General features: G+C 38.8%; 2 protein-coding genes across 2 annotated transcripts; both read left to right on the top strand.

Annotated features, from left to right (window-relative positions):
- The first annotated feature begins 3,572 nt into the window (after positions 1-3,572).
- Positions 3,573-10,851, top strand: LOC104960719 (protein FAM171B-like). Its single transcript, XM_010788876.1, has 7 exons — positions 3,573-4,168; positions 5,316-5,408; positions 5,592-5,750; positions 6,144-6,317; positions 7,355-7,471; positions 8,309-8,432; positions 8,978-10,851. The coding sequence occupies exons 1-7, from the start codon at positions 4,162-4,164 to the stop codon at positions 9,852-9,854; spliced, it is 1,551 nt and encodes a 516-aa protein (XP_010787178.1). The 5' UTR covers positions 3,573-4,161; the 3' UTR covers positions 9,855-10,851.
- An 811-nt stretch (positions 10,852-11,662) lies between these two features.
- LOC104960718 (uncharacterized) lies at positions 11,663-16,423 on the top strand. The gene is made up of 6 exons (XM_010788875.1): positions 11,663-11,789; positions 12,734-13,004; positions 13,094-13,222; positions 14,232-14,363; positions 14,455-14,507; positions 15,257-16,423. Exons 2-6 carry the CDS (start codon positions 12,737-12,739, stop codon positions 15,533-15,535), a joined length of 861 nt encoding a protein of 286 aa, XP_010787177.1. The 5' UTR covers positions 11,663-11,789; positions 12,734-12,736; the 3' UTR covers positions 15,536-16,423.
- The last annotated feature ends 7,838 nt before the right edge of the window (positions 16,424-24,261 follow it).

Genomic DNA, 24,261 nt, shown 5'->3' with positions numbered 1-24,261 from the left:
ACTCCGAGTCGGGCTAACGTCCACGCTAGCTTCCACGCTAGCTGCTATAGGTTTTGCATTGAGGTGATACTTGAGGCTTGATGTGCTGCGGTGATATGCAAATTCCTTTTTGCATAATTTGCAAACAACCTTGCTCTTATCGACGCTTCCATCCGTCCGTTTTTTAAAACAAAATGTCCCATCCACGGGACCAACCAAAGCGGTCTCATCAGCTTCTTCGTTCGACTATTGTTCACTGTGGTTTGTTGTTGTCTGAAGTCATGAACGTTAGTTGGTGCTCCAGTATAATCGGTACCCCTGAAACTCATCCAGTGAGAAACGTTCCGCGGTACAAAAATAAGTGCGATTAAAATGCGTTAATTTTTGTGTAATTAATTAATCTTAATTAACGCGTTAAAGTCCCGGCCCTAATAAAAACCTGTCTGAAAATGAGCTGATCAGATTTTTGCCACTTTATGATGTCATAACGATTTTTTGGCTTGTGTAACCATTAGCCAATCACCAACCAAGGTACCAGTAGCCACTACCCAAGCATCACTATTTGACTCCCTCCTCTGAAACAGGCTAAAAAACACCTCTTTTCTGGAACCAGATGGTCAGTTCTCCCATGCTGAGATTAACATCTTCATTGTTGCCCTTTACATTTGGAGACAGACTTTAAGATTGAATAAGTTCCCCCAGTGGAGGATTGTAACTACCCTAACAGGACTGATGGTTGCTCAGACATTACATCTTCTCGACACCCCTCTGTCGCTGACACCCTAAGCATCTTTTGTCAGTTTGATTAGATATTGCTGACTCGTGCTTGAGGCCTATTTGGCCCACATATCAAAGGGTTCCCTTGTGTTTGTCTCCATCAGTGGAATGTATGGCCTACTTCCATCACACAAACATGCATGTATGTGGGGTAGGTGGGGGGTCAGCGGAGATAAGTCCATGTTGGACCATCTGTTTACGCTGACTGGTTGTCTCACAGAACTGACTGGTCAAAATGGTTGTGCTTGTCCCTGTTCATCCTGATTTTGTTGTCAAGATAATATGTAACGCTATAATTCCTTGATATGTCAGCCAATGCAAATTGCAATGCGTTAAGCCAAAAATAATTGTGTTTTTGATCCATAACAGCTTGCCGTTCTCTTATTTACCGCCTTCATTTCTGGGTCACGTAGCTCTGTCATTTGTCGTTTGGAATAGCAAGGGTTATCTAACAAAGGGTTTGATATCTCTGGAGTTATGCATTTTCTTTACTGGATGAGTGCTGTCATTTGCCCAATAATAACAGTGTTCAAGCCAAATCACACACAATGTGGGATCTATTTGTCATCTGCTCGGCAGCCTTGAGCAGCCCATTTCAATCCACTTCATAAACCTCTTTGTGCCATGGTTCAGTTCGCCAGATGGGGAGATTATAGTAATCTGGCACGAAACACCTCCACTTCAGATTTAGTGACCCCCTTCTGTTATGTTTGGCCATAGAGGCAGAACACACATCAAGATGACTCTTCCAAAACAAGCATCCTCATCTCCATCTGCACTGGTGTATGTGTCCCAGTGGGCGGACACTAACACTGCCAAATATAGTGTTTAATATTGTGGCTGAAAATAAAGGCCCTCCTGGCAGCTTCAGGCATCTGTCTGCTCCTGATCAAAGGGAATTGTTATGGTGTAATAATACAGGATGGTCTGATTATCTGGTTTTGGCACTTTCTCAAATATTGCTAGTAGCATAAAGCCTGGCATCATTAGTCTTCAATTAAGCTATTGCAGGTCTTTTAGCAGCTATATAATGAGCAATCAGACCAAAAAACTGTAATTGTCAAATTGTCCCCATTTGAGAGTTCTTCACGACATTATGACCAGTACAATTGCTGCTTTAGCAATGTTTCAGCATTTAGTTAGTGATCATGTGCAATAAGGACCTTTTTATGGACTGCTAGCACTAAATAACTTTCTTTAACTGTGGAGGCTGGATGATGAGCTGGCTGCTGAGATCTATGGCTCCAAAACTAATTTTCCAGGCCACACTGTATTGAAGCAGTACATTTCAGTAGAGAATATTTATAGCAGGGCAGTAGGTGAAGGAAGATAGTTTGGTGCTGGCAGAGATTTGCACCTCTAAAAACAAAAGTACTCTCAGTACGGGAGAGTTTCTATGAAGCAGTGTTCAGTAACTTTACGAGTAGTTGGTATGGGGCCTTTGTTCCAGATTTAACCAACTACTCTTTGGTATACACCTTTTTTACATCAAAAGATGAGGCTATGTTTTCGGCTTTGTAAGCTGATGTTTGGGAGCAGGATTACAGCAAATGACTGGCCCAATTCTAATGGGCGAGGAAGAAAAAATAGCATTAACATGCATTATTTGTCAATTTCATTATCATTGTGGCCAACATGTGGCCTTTGCGGGGCTCTCTGAGTGCGCTTTATTTGTATTTAGTTGTTTGTCATTATTGAGCTGTTTTAAGCTAGTTCTATGCTATGAACCCTCATGAATGCAGGTGTTATGAATGCCAAACCTGCAGATAAAATAAAATCACATTTGAAGTTGCATTAATTGACTTTTTGGCCACTTAAGGGCAGCAGAAGGAGATACAAGTTACACACAGTTGCCTATTTACAGTTCCACATTAGCATGCATTAGAGTAACCTGACACAAATCCAATATTGACTCACAATGTCCGGAGAGAAATGTCTGTCTCTTGAGCTGCTAGAGGCTCCTCTGTGGTCACCGGCTATCAGCTCATTATGTCCTGCTGCTAGGAGAAGCTAATGGAATCATTTCCCCTAAAAATGTAGAAACATTAACAAACCAAATAACCTATTAAAATGACATGACTGATATTGTAACAACATTTTCATTTATAATATACTTAAATTTGATATCCCCTTTTTAAATGCAGTCATTTTATAAAATCAAGGAAACCAAAAGACTCAGTTAAAAAACATTTTTTTCTTGAAGATCACTGAAGTTTTGTCATTTTCTGATGGTTTCTTATCTTATATCCACTCTGGTCTAAAAAACCATCCTTCTATTTCCAAATTGAGTTCTGTTTAATGCATTAAACAAGCACATGTTTCAACTTTACATAATCCGTCAAAATGCTTACATTAAGCAGTTAAATAATCGGCTGCAAGATACGCCGTTATCAAGGCTTGTTGTAAGTGGAAAGTCAGTGAAGTTGCAGGTTTCTCACTGTTTAATAACTAATACCCTTATGCATTGATCAATGTTGGGGAAGTGTATACATGGCCACTATTGATTCAAATGGCCATGGGACTCACTATTGGGAGTTGCTGCACTGTGTGAGTGACTAATTTGGCTTGTGGTTAAGGTGACACATCTACATTAGAAACAGATTATCAGGGAACTACTTGAACACATATAATCATTTGGGCTGCAGAATTGGAATCACATTATTGGAAATATGTACTTTAGTTACCCGTCTGCATGCTGATGTAGCTTAACATTGTCTTGAACCACGCTGTGCCGAAGTTAATGGCCATTTTTAACATTTGGTTTTTGTGTCCACCTCTGTAAAATAAACTGGGAATAATCAATTCATAACCTTGAGGGATTCTGCAAATTACTTCTCGATTTTTTTTGTTGCCAATAAAGTCCTGTCTCGGTTAATTGCAAATGCAGCCAACTCCATTCTGTTAAAGTACACAGTCACACTGCATAAAGGGGGTGGACTAAATAATAAGGGATTTGGCATTTTGTCAGAAGAGTCAGTTTTGAGACCATTTGTAGTGTTAAAGTGGACTACATCATATTGTAAGATATTATGGTTAAAAAACACCATGTTGATTATGTGCAACTTGAATAAGTATCAAGGTTCTTGCTCGATTGTAAATACATTTTTATAGAATCAGTTATCTTGCCCCAACCACTCAGTTATTTTCTTAACCTGATCTTTATTCCCCCCCCCCCCAGATCCTGCTTTTAACCTGAAAGTCCAGGTGAACAACGTGCTGAGTCGTGAGTCCCTGAGCCAGGCGCTGGTGGAGGTCTACATCAACTACACCCTGTTCGCCACTGCCCTCACTGGGGGGGACGGCGGTGCTCTGCTTCACGTTCCTTACCAAACTGGGACAACAATCACACTTGTGGCCAGTAAGGATGGCTATATCTGCACACTGCTGCCGTGTAAAACCGACCCAATGCCAAGTAAGATATCTCATGTTTGATTCACCACAGATAATGAGCTTTATGGAGCATCATCTTGGGCTCTCACCATCAATGACAGTACTTTTAGACTGCCCAGAATAGAGGAAACGTTTTCAATTCACTGGCTACACTACATCATGACAGTTTATTTCTCTTTGCACTCTGCCTGTTGAGGTCAAACCCAACCAATTACATAATTTCCCCCTCTGAAAAATCATTATATAACTACACTTGTGTGTGTTTCCTCAACCCTGTCTCCTACGATGGAACATTCCCATACAACTAAACTGCATTCTCAATTGCATTTACAGGAATATGTATTTTTTGCTATATTGAGTTGCAGTATTAAACCAATGGTTAACATTAAACAAAAACGCTAAACATAAACGTAACAAAACAGTTTGGTTTTTAAAAAAAAACAGGTTTGGGAAAAGAACATGACTGGCTTAAACTTGAACTCTTGTTACATAATTTAAATAACAGAAATCCTGTGTTTGCTTCACCAATCTTTCCACCAAAACATCCTTTTTCCCCAGACTTTTTTAGAAAAGTACATGTGTCAATTCAAGAGAAACCTAATCAGGAAGAAAATGAATGTAATCTAATGCAGTTTCGTCGTATTGTGAAGGTCTTTTGCGAAAAGCAGGCTGGTTTATTGGACACAAAAGTCACATGTACCTGTCGGTGGATCCGTAAACACAAAAAAGGGTGGATAGTATGTTTTCCTTCTTTTATCAGGTCATGTAAAAAACGAATTTGACATGAGGTATAAGCTTTACATCCTTGTGATTTTCATTGCTGTTGTTGTTGCAATACCAAGTTTAGCCTCACCTCTCTGCATTTCACACCATATTAGGCAGAGCACCCAAGCAAAACACCTGGGATCATTATATAACCTATGTGCACATCTGGAATGTGTGTCGTCTTCTGTTGCCCCTCTGCCATCTGTTATGCTTTTCCAATGACAGAAAATAACTAAATCATGATCCATTGTTTTTATGGTCAAAGATGATATAAGCTTGCTTTTGTGTAAAGCTTGATAGAAAAACATATCACACTGCCATCTAGTGGAAGAAACTTTGTGCATCACATTGAAGTGCTTTTTTGCTAATTGTGTATTTTTCCTCTATTTTTAACATTTCTGCAGTATTTTCCTCCTTGACCATGTCACTGCTTGGTCTGAACCAGGGGGACATCTGGCTCTATGATGATTCCGTCCTGATCACTGGCAAAACATCTGGTAATGTATATATTGTTAAAGTCACTTTCTTTCTTTCTTGCTCATTATTTTTCTGTATTTGATTCTCAGTGCAAGCATTGATTAAAAGTGTCATATTCAATTAGCCAAAGACAGCTGCACTACAAATTATTTACACAGCACATTTTCAAGCTGTAATTGATCATGTTTTCCCTTCATTTGCAGATGCTTCATCAAAGCCCGTTGTCCAGTTTCCCAAGAGACTTCTGAATCTGAGCGACAGCATTACTGCCACGGCTGTCAGAGCCTACCTGACCATCCCAAAGCTGCCGGCAGAGGAGGATGGCTTCCAGAACACTCTGGGCATCATGAGCACTAAATCAGGTAGACAGAATTTAGAAAAAACATTCATTTTTGGGCATGTTTTTATATTTATTTCTATATGTTTCACTTTGATGAGATGAGCACAAAGTGTTATACTGTAGATGGTATTTCCGCTGTCAATCTGAAATGTGAAAGTTAAAATGCAATGCGAATTCTATCTACACAAAAGTAACTGTAACTTCAGATTAAAAAGAAAACCTCTTATGTGTCTTCTTTTATAAAAATAGCCTTTTTCATCTGAGGCTTTAATAATCAGATTTAAACAATAACCATGTCAACTGGAACCATGTATCTAAGGCGTTTATGTGTGAATAAACACTACGTATATGTGTGTGTTTATTTTATTCAAGACTATTTCAATCCTTCTCAAGCATCACCTACTCTGTTGTTAAGGATACGTTGGTTTGGAGTTGAGTCCGGTGGCAGCTGTCAGTGTGCAGCTCTTCTCAGGAGACACTGAGTTACATGTGAGGGGGGGTGGCATTCAGATCAGCCTCAGCATTCCTGACAGCCGCGGACTCCAGACCTCCGAGGTTGTTCCGGCCTGGTTCTTTAACCGGACTACTGGTAAGTTGAAATCACAATCAGACTAGCCCATTTTTATTTTAGGAGAGTATGGAGGTGAAGTAAGGTTTATTGAATGGCCTCTACTTGGAAATGTAGCTTAACAGAACAGTGCAGCGAGGTCGTATTTTTGGAGGCCGACCCGGAAGTTAGCATCGCAAGCAATTTGAAACATTACTGACCCAGCCCTGGGCAGCACAGAGACGTAGCTTAGTAGTATTTCCATATCTCTGTTGGCCATAAACTGTACTGTATACAGTCATTAATGTAACAGATATGCAAAAGGCCCCACCATTACTAAAACTCTTTTTATATCACGGGCAAAATATAGCCTAATTTGATCTCAAGAAGTACAGTCTGAAAATGTTCACAATTGATGACAATCCATGTGCAAAATAGTCGATGAACAGCCTAAGATGCTTTGCTGATATCTTGGGTACAACAACTCATTTACCTTCTTTGTTCTCACACTTTCTTCACTCCCTGGCAAGTTCCAAATTGGAATTAATAACTTTTCAACATATTTTTTGACTATGCAAAGTTATTCAGTTGGCCGGAATCGACATCTATCAAAAAGAAAGGCTTTAGCAAACCGTTTATAGTCATCTTTGTAAGAAGATGTAAAATTATGAAATTCAAAAATAGAACTTACATGTTTTAAACTCAATTTACTGTCCTTTATTTAATTTGTTATGATGTACATACTGTAAATCTGGTGCCGCCACTATAGAGAGAATACAGTTGGAGCCTCATGCGTAGAACCCGGTGCGTTTGTATTACATTTTTTACTGAAATATGTATTTGTTGCCATCTTTGCCATATTTTTATCTGGTGAAAAGTGTACAATCAATCTGTTTCTCAAAACTATCTCATTTTGGGTTAACCAAAGTGTTTTCATTTATGTTCCCTTCTCATTAACCTTCAATGTCTTTGGAAAGGAATAAGCTGATTTACTTGAACATCTAACAGGATTTTGTTGTTTGTGGGTAATTGAAGAAAGATTTATACAAACTAGTGTTTGTCTTGTTGTTTATCTCTAGGTGGATGGATGAGGAAGGGGCTGGGGACAGTGGTGTCAGTGGAGGGGAAGCTCATGTGGACATTCACTGCTCCTCACCTGGGTTACTGGATCGCAGCGCCTTTATCACCCAATAGAGGCAAGTGCTAACACTAACGATCGTAAGCTTATGTAAAGTGTCTCAAGTGTTACTGATACTAGCTGTATGGCAATGTAATGGTAATACATTGTACATAGTTGTGTTAATGTATGAAGTGATCATTTTGACAAACATATTCTATAATCATTTCAAATGGGCCTGGAACATACAAAAGCCTTGAGAGAAGACAAAAACTGCTCAAACCTAAACCTAAATTGTTTTCTCTACTGTTTTATGCCAGGATAATCTTTCAAGTTCATCAAAACTACAGCTCTAAAAAAAATGAAGAGACTACTTCAAAGGTGTCTAAAATCGCAATCTCTACATGTATGGCTTTACATTCCAGTGTCTGTTTAATTCCAACACTGACACAGAGTCAGTAGTTTAGGGAATCAATTAAAAAAAGAATTAATTTTACTCAAACATATACCTATCAATAGTAAAACCAGAGGAACTGATCATTTTGCAGTGGTCTCTTCATTTTTTTCAGAGCTTTATGTTTTTTCTCTTTTTCTTTAATTCATAAACCGGCATTAAAAACATATTTAGGATTATTTTGTTTGGAACAAAAATGACTTGTCATTGCTATAAAAAATTAAATATCTTATTTAATGATCTTTTTGATGGTATTTTTTCCCCCAGCTTTTGGAAAATGACATTTAAGAAACTAAGAAAGATATTTCCTGGCAAACATTTTTTAACCTTTTAAATTCAGAACTCAGTTTTTTTTTGGTTTGGATGGAATACTGAGTTTATTCATTTTTATTTATTATTGCATGTACGTATGTTTTATATTTTTCAGCCAAACTTATTTTTCTGACCATTTTTATGCTTTAGGTTTCTTTGGACTTGCCATCCCCATTGACTTCATCTTAAACCATTCATCTCTCCTGATGGTTGTCCTGGGAGGGATGCTTGTTATTATCATCTGTCTTCTGGTTGGGTTATTATGTAATCGCAGGTAAAAGAAACATTCAACTCATACTCCTCCATGAATACTATCAATTGTGATTTTGATTAGATATAAATATGTAAAACATTTAAAAAAATATCTCACCAGCTCACTGGGAGAGCAAAACATAAATCAAAATATATCTCTATCCTCTAGGTAAGAACATGTGTTTTCATGGTTCTGAATAGTATTGTAGTTTTTAGTAAACACATATTGTAGTTTTGTTGCATATACAAATGTAATTCATGTTAAAATAACAAATTATAGCTTATATTTTATCAATGTAAATTTTACTTAAATAACTTTAAAATTAAGTTGAATTAACTACTAATTTTCCACTTATTAGTTATGTTCACGTCAATGTAAGTGTTACCTATCATGTTCCGTGGTGTACTCCTTTAAAACCCCTTCAATATTAGTCAAATCTATATTTGCCCAATTGAGTGAACATTTTTATATTTGTACTGTGTAATCATGTAGAGTTTATGGATAATGTTCTTACTATCATTTGCCTGGCACTGAATAAGACTCAACACATTTGTTATTGTCTGCAGACGTTCGCTCAGTGAACCTAAAACCAAGAAGATTCTACCAGCAGTGAGAAGAGACAAAACCACCTCCACATGTGATGATGAATTCTTTGAAGAAGCTTCACTAGACTCCTCTCATCCACAGAATGGACTGAACCAAACCATTACAGGGAGGGGGGATAATCAGCACAATGTCATAGCCAATCCCAATGCCGTGGCCATTCGGGTTGAGTGTGACGGAGTGGAGCTTAACCCTGACCTGAACGATCTGATGTGTCTGCATGACCCTACGGATCAGATCAGGGCTCCCGTCTCTCTGGCTGAGAATTTGTTCTTCTACAACCAGCCCATTGCCATTCTTCACGCCCCGGCATTCTTCCATTTGGGGGAACAGGCCCAGTGGAGCAAGTCGGCCGCTTCAGATCCTCTGAGTAAAGACGAGTTCTCCCAGGTCCCGGCAAAAGGTTCCTCTGCTACCCAGAACCAGGAAGTGGAAACTGAGGACCAGTCCGATGTTCTAGAGGAGGCATCAACTTCCTCCAACACATCCAGCGGTCACTTCAGCCTCACGGAGTCAGCGTCGGTCCCAGGAACGTTGAATAAAATCCGGGGCAGCAGACACTCCGTGCCCGCCTTGGGAGAGCTTTCTAAAATCCCATCGGCGCAGTCTCCAAGGGCCTGGTTTGTATCGATGGAGGGCAAACCTGCAGCTGAGATCCATTACGCAGTGTCTGATCAGCAGAGGAGACGGGGGCCGGCCGACAGTCGAGAAACCAGCTTAGACTCAGGAGTGGACATGAGCGAACTGAACCAGCCGTCTGGAAGGAGGGCTGTACCACTGCAGCGTAAAAACACTTTTATCAAAAGCTCATCCAGCAGTACACAAGGACCACCACAGTAGAAACAGCTTTCTAAGTTCATACAAACAGCCATGGCATGTCATTTATTTAACTCATTGCTAATTGTTTTACATTAAAGGTGCAATGTGTGAGATATTCACATTGCAGAAGTATCATTTAAAACATTAAAACAATTAACAAACATCATCAGAAAGTGAAGAGATAACAATATTGATATTGTGTCAAAGACGTCTATGTTTTGAGTTGCAGATATTTCTAATGAAATTAGCATGCTTTGGTGGGAAAAACAAGAGTTTGCCACTTTTGACATTGTTTTATACAGATTCATGTTTTCCAAATATTTGTATATCTCCCAGGGTTACCGCATGCTCTGTTCCCTTGCAGATTGGTCTCCAGGTGGCAAGAGGACAGGCGAATGTGCGGGTCAATCTTGGAATGTGCGGCTTGTTTCTTGGTTTATTCTAATGACCGAACTATCAGGGCGTACATGAACAAAGCGTATAGGTCGATGCCACACATGAAGACTATAAGATAGTTGTGTTATCTTGACCGGCTCTGACAGTAAGGTTTTTAAATTACTGATCAATTTAGATTATATGGACCCATAGGACAGGTGAAATACTGGCACCTATATATGTGGGGCATGGCAAGGTGCCGATCCAGATTTAGGGTTAGAGGCCCATCAGATTCCACACAGTCTGTGCGTGGAAGCTGTTGCACATGTACACAATTGTAAAATGTCTTTAACCAGTAACATACTCCATTTTGCAAAGTGTCAGTGATCATTTCCTACCGATGAGTTACATATTACTCTATGTATCTGCCTACAACGGGACAGAGACACCATGTGATTGAGATTAATGAGGTCAGAATAACAGACGGACTACCATGGCTAACTGAACACGATTGAACTCTTGTTATTTGAACAATGTTCTTTAATTTGTATTTGATTTGCATATTTGTTTATGAATGTTTTTTGTGTACATCATCATGAAGTGAATCATTTCATTATATTTTAATAAAATAAAACTGACCTTGGTGACAAGTGTTTTTATTTGTTTACTTTAAAAAATACAGTGTGAAACTATGTTTTGTTACTTATAATATATCGCAATAGCCAGATATGAGTTAATGTATGTTTGAGATCCGCATTATTTCGCTTATTGTTTTTATGACACATTTAACAACCTTAAGACCTGAAATGGAGATCATTCAGAAACTATAAGACTTCAATAAAGTTGAAAACATATTAGATTATAAACTTTACACAAACAGTGTCCCGTTACAACCGTAGTAAGGTCTCAAAAATATAACATCATTTTCTGTCACGCGGTGTAGTGCTACCAAATCACATCACACAAATAATGGCAATATGTTTTTTATACTACAACATTTATTTTGAAGGAATATGCTCCTGGATAATTATGGTGAAGTTTTATTGCAAACAATATTAAATAACTGCACATTCTTACAGTTTAGGGCACCTGACCCAACATAATCTCACAAGAAATGGTCTCTTGCTAGTTTGGTAAAAGTATGCTTTTGAATAATCTTGGAGAATTGTTATTATTATATTCAATAACTTCATAGTGCTACTAGAATCACTTCATACAATAATGGTCTTCTGTCCTACTATTATATGTTTGAAGGAATATGTTTTGTATTAATATGAAGATTTTTGTATGTAGTTATTGAGCCGTCATTTCCTCACCGTATAATTATTTCTAATAAACTTACCATAATTGATAAACTACTTTAGCAGATGTTCACATCAGAGCAGCATGACGCCTTCTTACAGTATGCACGGCGCATTATGGGCTGTTTGCCCAAACTGAGAGAATGAGGAAGTGCTTTCTCTGATGCCAGTGTGGTAATCCGAGGGAAAACAAGACTTTTTGTTTCTACGTGGCAAACTTTTCTTTAGAATCATTTTGATTCCTGCATGGTTTTTTGTGCGATAATCCACGCTAATAAAGGTAAGTTATGTGCGCGATTTGTTCAGTAACGTTTTGGTAAAGTACAGTTACGCTATAGTATTGTGTAAAAACAAAGACAAGTTTGCTTTCGGTTCTTGTTTTTTATCAACAGGAGCGGAACACAAAATCCACATTTACCCTATAATCGACCAACGTGCACACTAAAATAAATACTATGAAACAACCTTAAAGTGTTGACTTCCGATTTGTTCCAAAATACTTTACCATGTAAACGTTAATAGTTTCTTAAAGATCATATTAATTTAACGCAAACAAATGAAAGACACATTAAGGTGTTGGTTATTTTCAGAGGTGGAAGAGGTACTCAGGTTATTAAGTAAAATGAACAAATGGAGCCTACAGTCAAAAATATTGTACTCAAAAAATTATAACACCAACGTGGTTAGGGCACGAGGTAAGAACATTCTTTTTATAATCTTCAACTACACAATTTGAGGCAATGTAATTAAACATTTGTTATATTTTTTGGACATTACATCTTTTTTGTAAAGTAAGAATTTTCCCAGGCACATAACATTTGCGTTGTAATTGTGTAATTATAAAATGGTATTGTTAGTATTGTTATTGTGTGAAACCAAAAGCTTTTTAATTTGTGGTATGATACATTTTTCAGTCATTTTCACTGAAGGTTATTTGTGTTGTATTAATATATTGACCCCAATTTTTACAACAAACATCCACACTTCTTGATTGCATTTGTGTGTCACCACAAATGTAAAACAAAATGGCCATGGTCTCAATATGATAACATTTTAAAATCATTTTTACATATTGTCTTTTGAATGTTGTTTATAGAAAATGATGATCACCAGACACCACAGGCAATTATATCACACCATTTGGCTAATGCTTTGCTCTTGTTTGATACTTTAAGTATTTGTGAAACTGCCATAACCCCGAATATAATGTCTCTCTCGTTGCAGATAATGGACAAACTGGAGTCCGTGAAGGCAAGACTCTGTAAGTGGCTTTCAAAGGACCCTGATTTTATCCTCACCAAGTGTGGGAATATTTTACTCATGAACGAGTCTCTGGAGGTACAAAAGCGAAGCAATGCATTAGAAAAGATGGAAGTGCTTTTGAGTACAATAATAAAAAAGGGAGACGATACCTGTCAAACCTTCTTAGACATCCTGGAGGAGAATCAAGCGCACTACCAGCAACTGAAGCAGCTTTTCAACCCTGCACCTCAAAGTAAGGCCTCTAAAGTTCCTGTGTACAGCTCTGTATATACTTATAACCTCAACATGCAGCTGACATATGCTTTTTATTAACATATACAGAGTCAGCTGCACCAACTGTGCACGCTGACAGTTGCAGTGTTGTTACCATGAGAGAGATAACAGATGTAAAATCAGAAACCCTCAACGTGGAGATTAAAACGGAGATGGATCCACAGAGTTGGACAACTGGTAAGCTTATATATTTCTAATACAGGATGAAATCACATACTTTGAAAAATTCAGATTCCATCATTTACAAAACAATTTTGGTTTGGGCCTTATTCTAAACACATTAAATAAGAGATCGCAACATTTTACGCAACTTCAAGGACATTCAAGTAGTTTATTTTGGCAACCCTTGTGGACAATATCGGTAGCCCCCCATGCAAATTCATATAAAACAATATCTTGCAATTTATTTACAAAGAATTAGAGCCCAGCTCTATCACTGTCCCTTTATTTACACAAGATTTCACACAAAATAAAAAATAAAAAAATAAATAAAACACAAAGTATCTATAAGGTAACTGTTACATGATGATGGTGAAACAAACTCAACCTTGATTTAGCCACTCGTGTTTATTCACGTATTGACGACAAACCAGGTCAATAGACAATTCAGGATTATTTTTGGATTCTTTCCAATTCTATTTATCTTGATGCTACTCCAGTTTAATGACAATTTGGATGTTTCAATGTCCTAGATTCTGGTTGCCATTATTTTAGGTTTAAAGTGATCATACTGTACACAGACACATAACAGATTCATTTTCTGGTCGTTGGATGCAGTTTAGTTTGCTGTTTATTGAAGATCTGTACAATACCAATGTTGTGGTGAGTTGGTGAATGAGTTCTCTGTGAGCATCTGGCAAGATAAATATAAACAAAATAAATTGACATGCCAACAATACACATACATGGATCCTACATCCAGTATCAGCCATAACCACATCATTTAATGTCAAATAACTATTCTATTCCTGACACCTCTTCCTGCTTCCATCTACGCCATAAATCATTTTGTCTGATTTTGTGAGAAATCCTGGGACAGGCATTCAGAATTACTTTATGAAACAACCTCTTTGCCTATAGTCTTGTTTGCTTTTGTGAGTCATATAAATGCATCAGTATTTTATTACATAACCCGTTAGACTCCTTGTAGTCATTTGAAATGATTGATGTTTTTTTCTTATTTCAGGAGCTGCTGTTGGACCAGTTCCCCAAAGAGATTACACTGCTCTTAATGGCAGTGTAATCTGTGCTGACAAAATATCTGGTGTCAATTGTGATGTTCTAAACTTTTCAGTGTCTGTGAAATCAGTGAATACAAGTAAGATTTAAACAACTTGCGTTACATATTTGTTCTGTATAAATGTTCTATCTGGACATTTTAGTCAATCCTAACTCTGCTTTCTTATCAGATAGACAAGACACTGCCACCCCATCAGTAGACGAGACACTGCCATCCCATCAGGTACAGCACATACACACAATTGTAGAAACCATTAGACTATAAAATAGTTTGTTTTGTTTTTTGGGGAGTTTTTGTCATTACCAAGAATGGGATAAACTCAAAGGTGACCTTTTTATGCCTCTGCTGTTTAAGATAATAATTAACAGGGGTAGTAGCAAGTGAACATCGACAAACTAGCTCTCTTTTTTAAAAATTATTCACAAGTTTGACTAAAATGCTCATTGCATGTTATATCGAATCAAACATCAAATTGTGTTAAAGACAATGCACATGTTACTAACATGACAAACAAATGATAATAACGAACATGTCTAGACAGCTAGCTAACAGCGTCAATCGTCACTTCTGATGAGGACACATCCGCAGTGTGCAATTTCAGACAATATAAGCTGTTCGAAATTCATAAACTGCATAAATGTTTACAATGCAAACATGTATTTTTACGAAGATAATTGTCAAAATCTATACAGCCACTGCTTCCAGTTTGTGTGTTTAGCTAAGCTAATTGTCGGGCGGCTCTATTTACATCTTTATCGGACCATTTTGAGGCTCCAGATGTACAGTATGTGAAAAGTTTTTGGTCAAAAGTGTCAGTCGTAAAAAAAATTTTTTATATCCTAAATAAAATCATATCAGGTAGAGCTTACATCACAAAGTTGGGTGTTAAAGTGGACAAAACCATTGTCCTCACCATATTACAAGTTCAACTTTTGTTAAATATTGATGATCAATTCTGCTTTCTGTTCCAGGGCCCGGCTACCAAAATGATTATTTCTAACAAGTTGAGACTCATTGCCTGCCTGAGTGCGGATCCATCCTTCATTTTGCAGAATTTGCAACAAAAGAAAATTCTCTCAAATAGACAATATGGGAATTTGAAAGATCTCTCACAGCGAGAGGAAACCGTCATAAAGCTCATCGACCAAGTGATTAGCAATGGTGAAAAGTCCTGCTCTCTTTTTCTTGAAGTTCTCAAACAGCCTGATATTCTTGAGACTTATCCGAATCTCAACGAAATCAAATGGTGATTAGCAGAAGTGGAAACAATGTATTAACAGTTAAGGTGAACAAGACATGGGTGATATGATGTTATCTTGTCTTGTATATTTCGTTGTTAACTGTTATTTTTTGTGATGAAAAGTACATATTTGAAATACATCCTTTTCACATAGTAAGGATAACACCCAATACTGTTTGCATTTTAGGGGTTTTAGCTTACAATTGGAAAAGGTTTTGGTATTTGAAATGTCCCCTATTATACTATTTTTCAACAATATTGTATAGATCCTTAGATATAATAATAATAATATTGGGAGGGATGAAACCCTCTTTAATGGTCACACATGCAGAGCACACAGTGACATTTGTTCTCTGCTTTTAACCCATCCTAGTACCTGGAGTCTAGTACTAGGAGCAGTGGGCAGCTATTGTATTTGTATATATACAAAACATGTCTCTGAAGTGTTTTGTTCAAAATCCCTAAGAGATCATGCATTGTAGCATGCCATACACCCATCAGAATCAGCCATTTATTTTTGCTTTAGGAGGAGATTCATGTGATAAGGTGGGCGGTTGTTACCATGGTTGGTTATTGGCCAGTGGATGCACGACCCAAAAAACTAATCATGGCATCATAAAGTGGCCAAAATCGGATTGTATTTATGTATAATATACATGAAAAAGTGAATACGGCATAATTGGTGACCCTTAAGGTAAAATCACTATTTGCAATAGCTTCCTGATGAGGAGCCAATAGCTGTCATTCACACTGGGGATCCTGGGGATATTTAAATGTGTGTGTATATTAAACCTGATAAAAAAGCTTGCACCAATATCTGTCATCTGTCATTAGGAGAAAACAAATTAAAAAGGAAATGTAGATACTGGATATTCCTGAATAAATTGACTAGTAATATCTATTATGAGCCACTAGAGGTCACAATTGTTAAGGATTTGTTGTTGTTATCATTTGTTTGTCATGTTAGTAAAATGTGCATTGTGTTTAACACAATTTGATTCAAACATGCAATGAGCATTTGAGTCACTTGTGAATAATTTTAAAAACTAACAATCTAAGAAATATTTACCTAACTTTTACTTAAGTAAACCTAGTAGTAAGCTAGAGTGTAGTTTAAAAATATAAAGAAAGAAATGAACTAACAAATCCTCCATGGAAACCTTTTACTGAAGTAATATACAAATGATATATATATATATATATAATATACATTTTAGCATCTTAAAAATATGTAATTTCTGAAAGTAATAATACTTGTTATCCACAATTGACCATTTAAGAATATAACATATCATATTATTGGATTATATTTATTGATCCATCAATGTATCAGCGTCAGCGTTTTTTATATGAGTTTATTTGATGCACTTTGTATGACCTTGAGCAGACACAGGAAGCAGCACGCTTTTGGTCTCTGTTGACAAGACGGCAACAAAAACAAAACACTTCACAACTTTGATTCTTTATTCCAGTTTGACAACGAGGGGTTACGTATGGTAACCCTTTTCATATCTCTCACAGGCTACGTCCTCTACTGGACTCTATGGGTACTACCTTATTATGCACGCATTCACCTACTGAGACTTCTATATACGCAGCCGGCCCCGGGGCGGGCCTACCTGAATGCGCGCGCATCTCACCATATAAAAGGAGGCCTTGCCTCATGACCGTCATCCTACACCTCTCTTCAGTGAGCGGTATAGGACAGACAGTGCACGGAGTAGAGGGCTCCGCCTGTGCTTATATAACGAGGGTTACCATATGTAACCCCTCGTTATATCTCTCACAGGCTCCGCCTTCTACTGGACTCTATGGGTACAGTGGGCGGAGCCCCGATGTATACACGCATTGTCGTCCAACAACACCGTTTCACCTCACTGTCCCTGACCAGCTTTCTGGTTAGCAGCCGCTGCGCCTCACTTACCTCTCCCTTGGTTGTAACCGTGGAGAAGTCCGGGCTGCGGCTGACAGAGCAAACCCTGACGTGCTTACCTCACGAAAAGTGTGCTCGGAAACAGTGCTGAGGGCTCCCCCCATCCGCCCATAGGCAGACAGAGAAAGTCCCCAGCCCTTATTCTTTTTTAAAACGTTTCAGAAGCACGATTGTTGTTCATATGTTCAGGGTCGTCCAATCCTACTGTGTTCACTGACAGTACCAGTGTTGTTATCAGCAGAGAGATAACAGATCCAAAAGTAAATTCCATCTCCTTAAAGATTGAAACAGTGAGTGATCCAGGAAGACGTAAGACTGGTAAGAGTGGGTTTTCTCAAGCAATCAATCTAGTATGAAGTCATGAAATTAACTCAGGGGTTGTAAGAGTAAAAATTCCTGAATACCAATGACCCAACTCTTAAAAACCTCATTCATTTAGGATGAATTAACAAAACCGGCTTCTTTTACAGGGCCCTGAAATTATGGGAACTCATTGACTTACCGAAACACATGAATTATATCAACTTATCTTGACCGTCTATTTTAATTTGACTAAAATATCAAACAACTTTTTTTTAAATCCAGCCTCTTCATTTTTTAGTAACATTCTGAAAGGATCATACCTATTAATGTCAGAATCAACATTTGTCAAGTGTAATCTTATAAACATTAGTTTCCTATTTATCATTTTTTGAAATATTATCTGTTATTGGGAGACATTAGTACAATATTGTTTTGTTAGTAAAAGATTTATTTGGGCAACCAGTGCTTTTATTAAAGTGCCAGTTTTGAAAGCGGGAAAAAGAGGGGATGTCACGCAGCGAATAGTCCCAGGTCGGATTCAAACCCAGGTCCTCCACATGGGGACCGAGCCCCAGTTCATGGACCAACAACTCTACCAACTGATCCACAAGGGTCCATACACATTGATACATTCTGACTGAAGTCTACTACATGAATTAACTAATAATGCACATGTTGTAGTGTTAATGTTGTAATGCAGACTGCTGCACTTCATCTTTTAAGCCACTAGAGGTCACCATTGTTAAGGTTTTTTTTTTGAATTAATGGGTTTGTCATGTTACAGTTTTTCTCGATTGCTAACACACAAAAATTATACATAAAGCACAATTATTTTAACTGACACTCAAAGAGCAAAACATCGGCTAAAATCTCCAAAACTCTAAACACGTTTTTAGCTTTTCACACAATTTGCAAATCAACATGGCACTTTTTGCAAAGCTCTGCACACGTTTCTCCACGTAAGACACAGGAATCTGACATAAAGTCACGTGTTAGCTGGTTTAAAACACTGATATTCAAAATGCCTCATACATGGACCAATAATGAAGAAACACATTCCACCTGACCAAACACCTGATAGCATAATTGTTGCCTCATCAATCAGGATGTTAGCACTATAAAAAGACCACAGGTGAGTACTTTCTTACAGCAACAATGGAAGCCAACATGGAAGCAAGAGCAAGAGGAAGAGGAAGAGCTGGGCCGAGAGTGAGAGGAGGAGGAAGAGGTGGGTGAAAGTGAGAGGAGGAAGAATGAGAGGTAGAGGTAGAGCTGGAGGGAGAGGACGTGGATAAAGAAGAATACTCTACTACTACTACTACTACTACTACTACTACTACTACTACTACTACTACTAATGAAATCCACTTTGATTGACCATCAACCATGGTTTGACGATGAGAGAGGCTGGACAGAAGGTTCAGCCTAATATTTGTTTAGTCTCTAAGTCTTTATTTCTATCTACTCTATTTGACAGAAGCATCATTTTTGTTATTAGCAGGAGAAATTAGGTGTTTTGCACTTTGGGTGTGTGGTTTTGTGAATTGTGTTCTGAGAAACTGAGCAATTAAAAAAAAAATTATGTTAGCAATCGAGAAAAAACGTATTTAATTTGCAATGTATTTCAGACAAAATACTTATAATTCAAGCACTGCAACGACAATCTGAGTTAAATTATTATTCAACATTATAATATTTCTCACTTACCTCGCATTTTAAGTATTAAAGTGACGTTTTTATATGTACAAAAGTGGTGGGGCACAAACAACTTAGATGTGTGTATATAAGCTTCTGATGCTTTTTTTAAACACGTAAACAAATAGCTGTAGGCTATCCATGGTTCCGTATAGAGAGAGGGGGGAGGAAAACACAGACACTCATCACCGAGTTCACAATATCAATCGATCCAGCAGAACAATAGCCGATATGCAAAACACAGAAGATCAACAAAAGATATGACATAAAAGGAACTTACCAAAGCTGAAGTATGGTCAACTTCATTCATTTTCTTTCCGTTTTACTGATTGTAATAGCTATAGGCCTACGCTGCTCTCTCTCGTCTCCTCTTCACAACTACACTTTTCGTGTCACACGTACTTACAGCCAATCAGCTCTCTGAATTATGAGATGAAGTTTGGTGGGTATGCCAGTACAGTGCCGCTATGGTGATTATTCTTTTGCCGCACACATTGAATAGAAAAATACTCTGAGGATGCGCAGTGTAGTTTTTACAGCAACCATTCATTTTGACAGCAGAGAGGGGCTTTCCCCACATCACTCAACACGGCTCAATATGCACACTGTAGACACTAATTGGAAGAACACAGACTAAAACAGCAATGTACAGACGAATCAGATGACTAAACATGATCTTAAAATATATTTTAACGTATATTGTTTTAAATTAAATAACGACTTCTCCAACCTTATACTTTTCCACCTGTGCAGCCCATGTATGGATTACATCCGATAGCTGCTATAATAAAAAACAAAACGTCTGCCTGCTCTCCACAATGATCAATAACAGCGAACGGATGGTCAAAGTAAGGTGCAAATAAACTGAATCACACGAAGCCTGGTTAGTGTTGCCTGACTTTATAAAGTGTGTTTTTTTTTATAAGTGTGGGTTGCCTTCTAGTCACTTTGCTCAGCGCGACTGTTTGTAGGCAGGCATAACGAGACTCTTCAGTCGACCCATGTTCAGGGGAGGTTGGTTTAGTTTCCTGAACACCTCGACGTAAGAGAGACGTAAGCGACGCCGCCTCTTAGCTCCGAAGCTCTTGCTTCTAGACCGACAATTTTTTGGAGCTGGAAGTGAACCGGATTCCGGAGCTAAGAGGCGGCGCCTCCGCGGTGTGAACAGGAAAAACCGGTACTTTTCAGGCTCCAGCTCTGAGCCGGAGCTGAAAACGCGTTGGTGGGAAAGGGCCGGGGCATCTTTGGTTTGCAGCAACACATGTCAGGAACATTTGGCATATTTCATTTAATCAGTAATAAAGCTGACTCGACTTGATCCCAGATCAGGGTAGGATTTACCCAATGAGAGCATCCAGACCCTGACGGTTCATTTTATTCCCTTTGAAAGAACATTCGTCGTTGGATCACATCCAACTGCTTCTTCTCCAGAGATACTGACAGGTGAACCTGAATATGTTTGACTCTCTCTCAGTAACACCCTGCCTTGGATGGAGGCCTTGGGTTTCTGGCTTTGGACCAAGGATCTCTGGATGTGTGGAGTAAGAGTTCAGAGGAAAGGTAGCTGGAGGATTCGTTTGGAATGGAAACAGTTTGACGCACTTGGTAGATCATAAAACGGCAGCAGGATTAGCGCTGGCCCGTTGGGAACAGCCAATGACAAACACTCTTACACCTCATGTGAACCGTGCCCCTGCCTCACTGCTATATATTTCCTCTGGTGTTTTATTTGATCTTACCTCTTTTGACGCAATAAGCTTTTTTCATCTTGAAATGTTGCAGCCAAGAGATTTACATTTATTAACTGTGGAAATCATGATAAAACTTCTCCACCCATCTAGCATTGTTCATATACTTTAAACAGTTTTTTTATACAAAGAATCAAAATCGCACTATAAAATCCAAACCTGAGATACTGCAAATCCAGATATTGCTTGTTGTATTCCATGAATCCATATTCTTTATTAAAACTTGGTGCCTACATTACCCACAATACAACTTGACTTCTGTGTTATATTCAGTGCTCTTACACCATGGATATATAATAGAGTGGCGAAGTCACGCCCATCTACTTCCGCCCCATGGGACCTTATTTCTGAAAATGTATTGAAGTCAATGGGGAGAGAAAGATTATCTTTCGATCCCGTTTGAATTGTGCCACAAATTACACATATGATGTTTGTCAATCTTTAAAAATAATTTCCATGTCAAAAAAGTCAAAGTTTGTCTTAAAACTGTTGAAATATAAGACTGAAAAATACGCAACTAGAAAGACTACAAATCCCAGTCGCGTAAGTGAATTTAGCTAGCTGACATTAACGTTACACATTACACTCGTGTTACTCTCCGAAACCTTGAAGCCGGTCCCGCATGCTGGCTCTTAGAACGGACTAACTCCCCTTGTGTGTGCACAGCTCTCAACATGCCCAGACTTGGAGTGATTTTCACCTCTTTTAATACTTTCCGCCTCGTTCTGAAAGAAAGAAGTGAAATGTGCCAACGTGACGGCCGTCTTGGTGTTAGTTCATTCAGCGTTTCACACAAACAATGTGTTACTTCACAGTTTTACGACACATATTTTATTTTTTTGACTTGCAAAATTATCTTTTAAATTGACAAACATCATATGTGTAATTCATGGCACAATTCAAACGGGATCGAAAGATAATCTTTCTCTCTCCATTGACTTCAATATATACTTTTCAGAAATAAGGTCCATGGAGGTCCACCGGAAGGGGAGGGGCTTCGCTCATATTCAGCTTTAGTATTGTGGTGCTTGGAGAGAAAATCTACTTTGTATGGTACAGATCTCAGATGACTGAATTAGATTTTTTTCAGATTTTTTTCTCAGATTTTGACATTTTTCTCAGATTTTGCTTTTTTCTCAGATTTTAACTTTTTTCTTATAATTTGACATTTTTCACAGAATTTGACTTTTTTCTTAGAATTTGTATTTTTTCTCAAATTTGACTTTTTTCTTCTAATTTGACTTTGTTCTTATAATTTGACGTTTTTCACAGAATTTGACTTTTTTCTCAGATTTGGATCTTTTTATTTTATTTTACTTTTTTCTCAAAATGTGTCTTTTTTCTTAGAATTTGACTTTATTCTCAGAATTTGTATTTTTTTCTCAGAATTTTGACTTATTCCAGGGTACATGCTACACCTTTGCATCAGCAGTGTTTCCTGTGTGCAGACGGCCTGTTTGATGCTCATATTAACCCCTGAGAGCAGGTCACTCTCCTCCTGACGCCTCATTAAAGCAGCTAAATGAAGCACGTCTCACTTTACACCTGCAGAATGAAGCAGAATGAAGCTAATGGAACTAATGAAGCATGGAGCTAATGGAGCTAATGGAGCTAATGGAGCTAATGGAGCATGGAGCTAATGAAGCATGGAGCTAATGGAGCTAATGGAGCTAATGGAGCTAATGGAGCATGGAGCTAATGAAGCGTGGAGCTACTCTCTAGCAGCTGACAGTAGGCTGACAGGCGGCTGACAGACAGCTGACAGACAGCTGACAGACGGCTCACAGTAGGCTGACAGGCGGCTGACCGACAGCTGACAGACAGCTCACAGTAGGCTGACAGGCGGCTGACAGACAGCTGACAGACGGCTCACAGTAGGCTGACAGGCGGCTGACAGATGGCTGACAGACGGCTGACAGACGGCCTGCATTAGGCTGACAGACGGCTGACAGTAGGCTGACAGGCGGCTGACAGATGGCTGACAGACGGCTCACATTAGGCTGACAGGCGGCTGACAGATGGCTGACAGACGGCCTGCATTAGGCTGACAGACGGCTGACAAACGGCTGACAAACGGCTGACAGGCGGCTGACAGGCGGCTGACAGGCGACTGACAGGCGGCCGACAGACGGCTGACAGACGGCTGACAGATGGCTGACAGGCGGCTGACAGATGGCCTGCATTAGGCTGACAGACGACTGACAGACGGCCTGCAGGAGCTCCATGATTCCCCTGAAACCTCCTCACACACCTCCATCATGAAACAGTCTCTGATTTTCTCCAGACGGGAGAAAGCCTCATCAGAACTTCATGAATCCTCGCTCTGACTTCCTGTCTACAGCTTTGTGATTGGCTCCCTGAGGGTTAGCATGCTTTTCAATTAGCTTTTAAACACTGCAGAGTGGATGGATTTAAAGAGACACTTTTACCGTCTCAGATTAATGGACAGTCAAACATTTTTACTATTTTCTCAGAATTTGACTTTTTTCTTAGAATTTGACTTTTTACTCAATATTTGTGCTTCACCTCTTCCACCAAACAGCTAATAACATTTGGCCTTCAGGGAAAATAAAGACACTAACAAGTGGCTAAATGAGTGCACACTGTTTGTAAAACACTGCAGCTCGTACAGTTCCTGAATACTGTCGACAATTACATCAGTTAAAAGGACTGTGCTGTGAGACTTCGCCAGGTGTGCTAAATGTACACCTGGCGAAGTACCAAAAAAATGTAAAAAATGTACAGTGGGTCCAAAAAGGTTGAAACAGGGATGTACAAACAACACTCTGCAGAGACTAAAAACCTGCTACCTGTGTGTGTGTGTGTGTGTGTGTGTGTGTGTGTGTGTGTGTGTGTGTGTGTGTGTGTGTGTGTGTGTGTGTGTGTGTGTGTGTGTGTGTGTGCTGCGTGTCCTTGATTAAAGCAGCACTGACTGACAGCAGATGACTCCCCTCTCTCGTCTTCAGGTCATCGAGTCTCTAGTGGCCGCTTTGCTTTTAAGCCATCACCCCCCCATCATCCCCCGAGGGATCTATCTGTCTCCCCCCCTCCCCCCCT

Source organism: Notothenia coriiceps, unplaced genomic scaffold (genome assembly GCF_000735185.1).
Source record: "Notothenia coriiceps isolate Sejong01 unplaced genomic scaffold, NC01 NC01_scaffold00032257, whole genome shotgun sequence".
Classification (NCBI taxonomy): domain Eukaryota; kingdom Metazoa; phylum Chordata; class Actinopteri; order Perciformes; family Nototheniidae; genus Notothenia; species Notothenia coriiceps.
Note: the sequence above shows the minus strand (reverse complement) of the source record. Positions and strands in the feature narration are given on the sequence as shown.

Bases quoted from the DNA above. Each gene is read 5' to 3' on its own strand.
- LOC104960718 (XM_010788875.1), top strand. From the start codon at position 12,737: ATGGACAAACTGGAGTCCGTGAAGGCAAGACTCTGTAAGTGGCTTTCA. The intron at 13,223-14,231 runs GTAAGCTTATAT...TTCTTATTTCAG, and splicing joins TCCACAGAGTTGGACAACTG to GAGCTGCTGTTGGACCAGTT. The intron at 14,364-14,454 runs GTAAGATTTAAA...CTTTCTTATCAG, and splicing joins TGTGAAATCAGTGAATACAA to ATAGACAAGACACTGCCACC.
- LOC104960719 (XM_010788876.1), top strand. The intron at 5,409-5,591 runs GTAATGTATATA...CTTCATTTGCAG, and splicing joins GATCACTGGCAAAACATCTG to ATGCTTCATCAAAGCCCGTT. The intron at 5,751-6,143 runs GTAGACAGAATT...TCTGTTGTTAAG, and splicing joins CATCATGAGCACTAAATCAG to GATACGTTGGTTTGGAGTTG.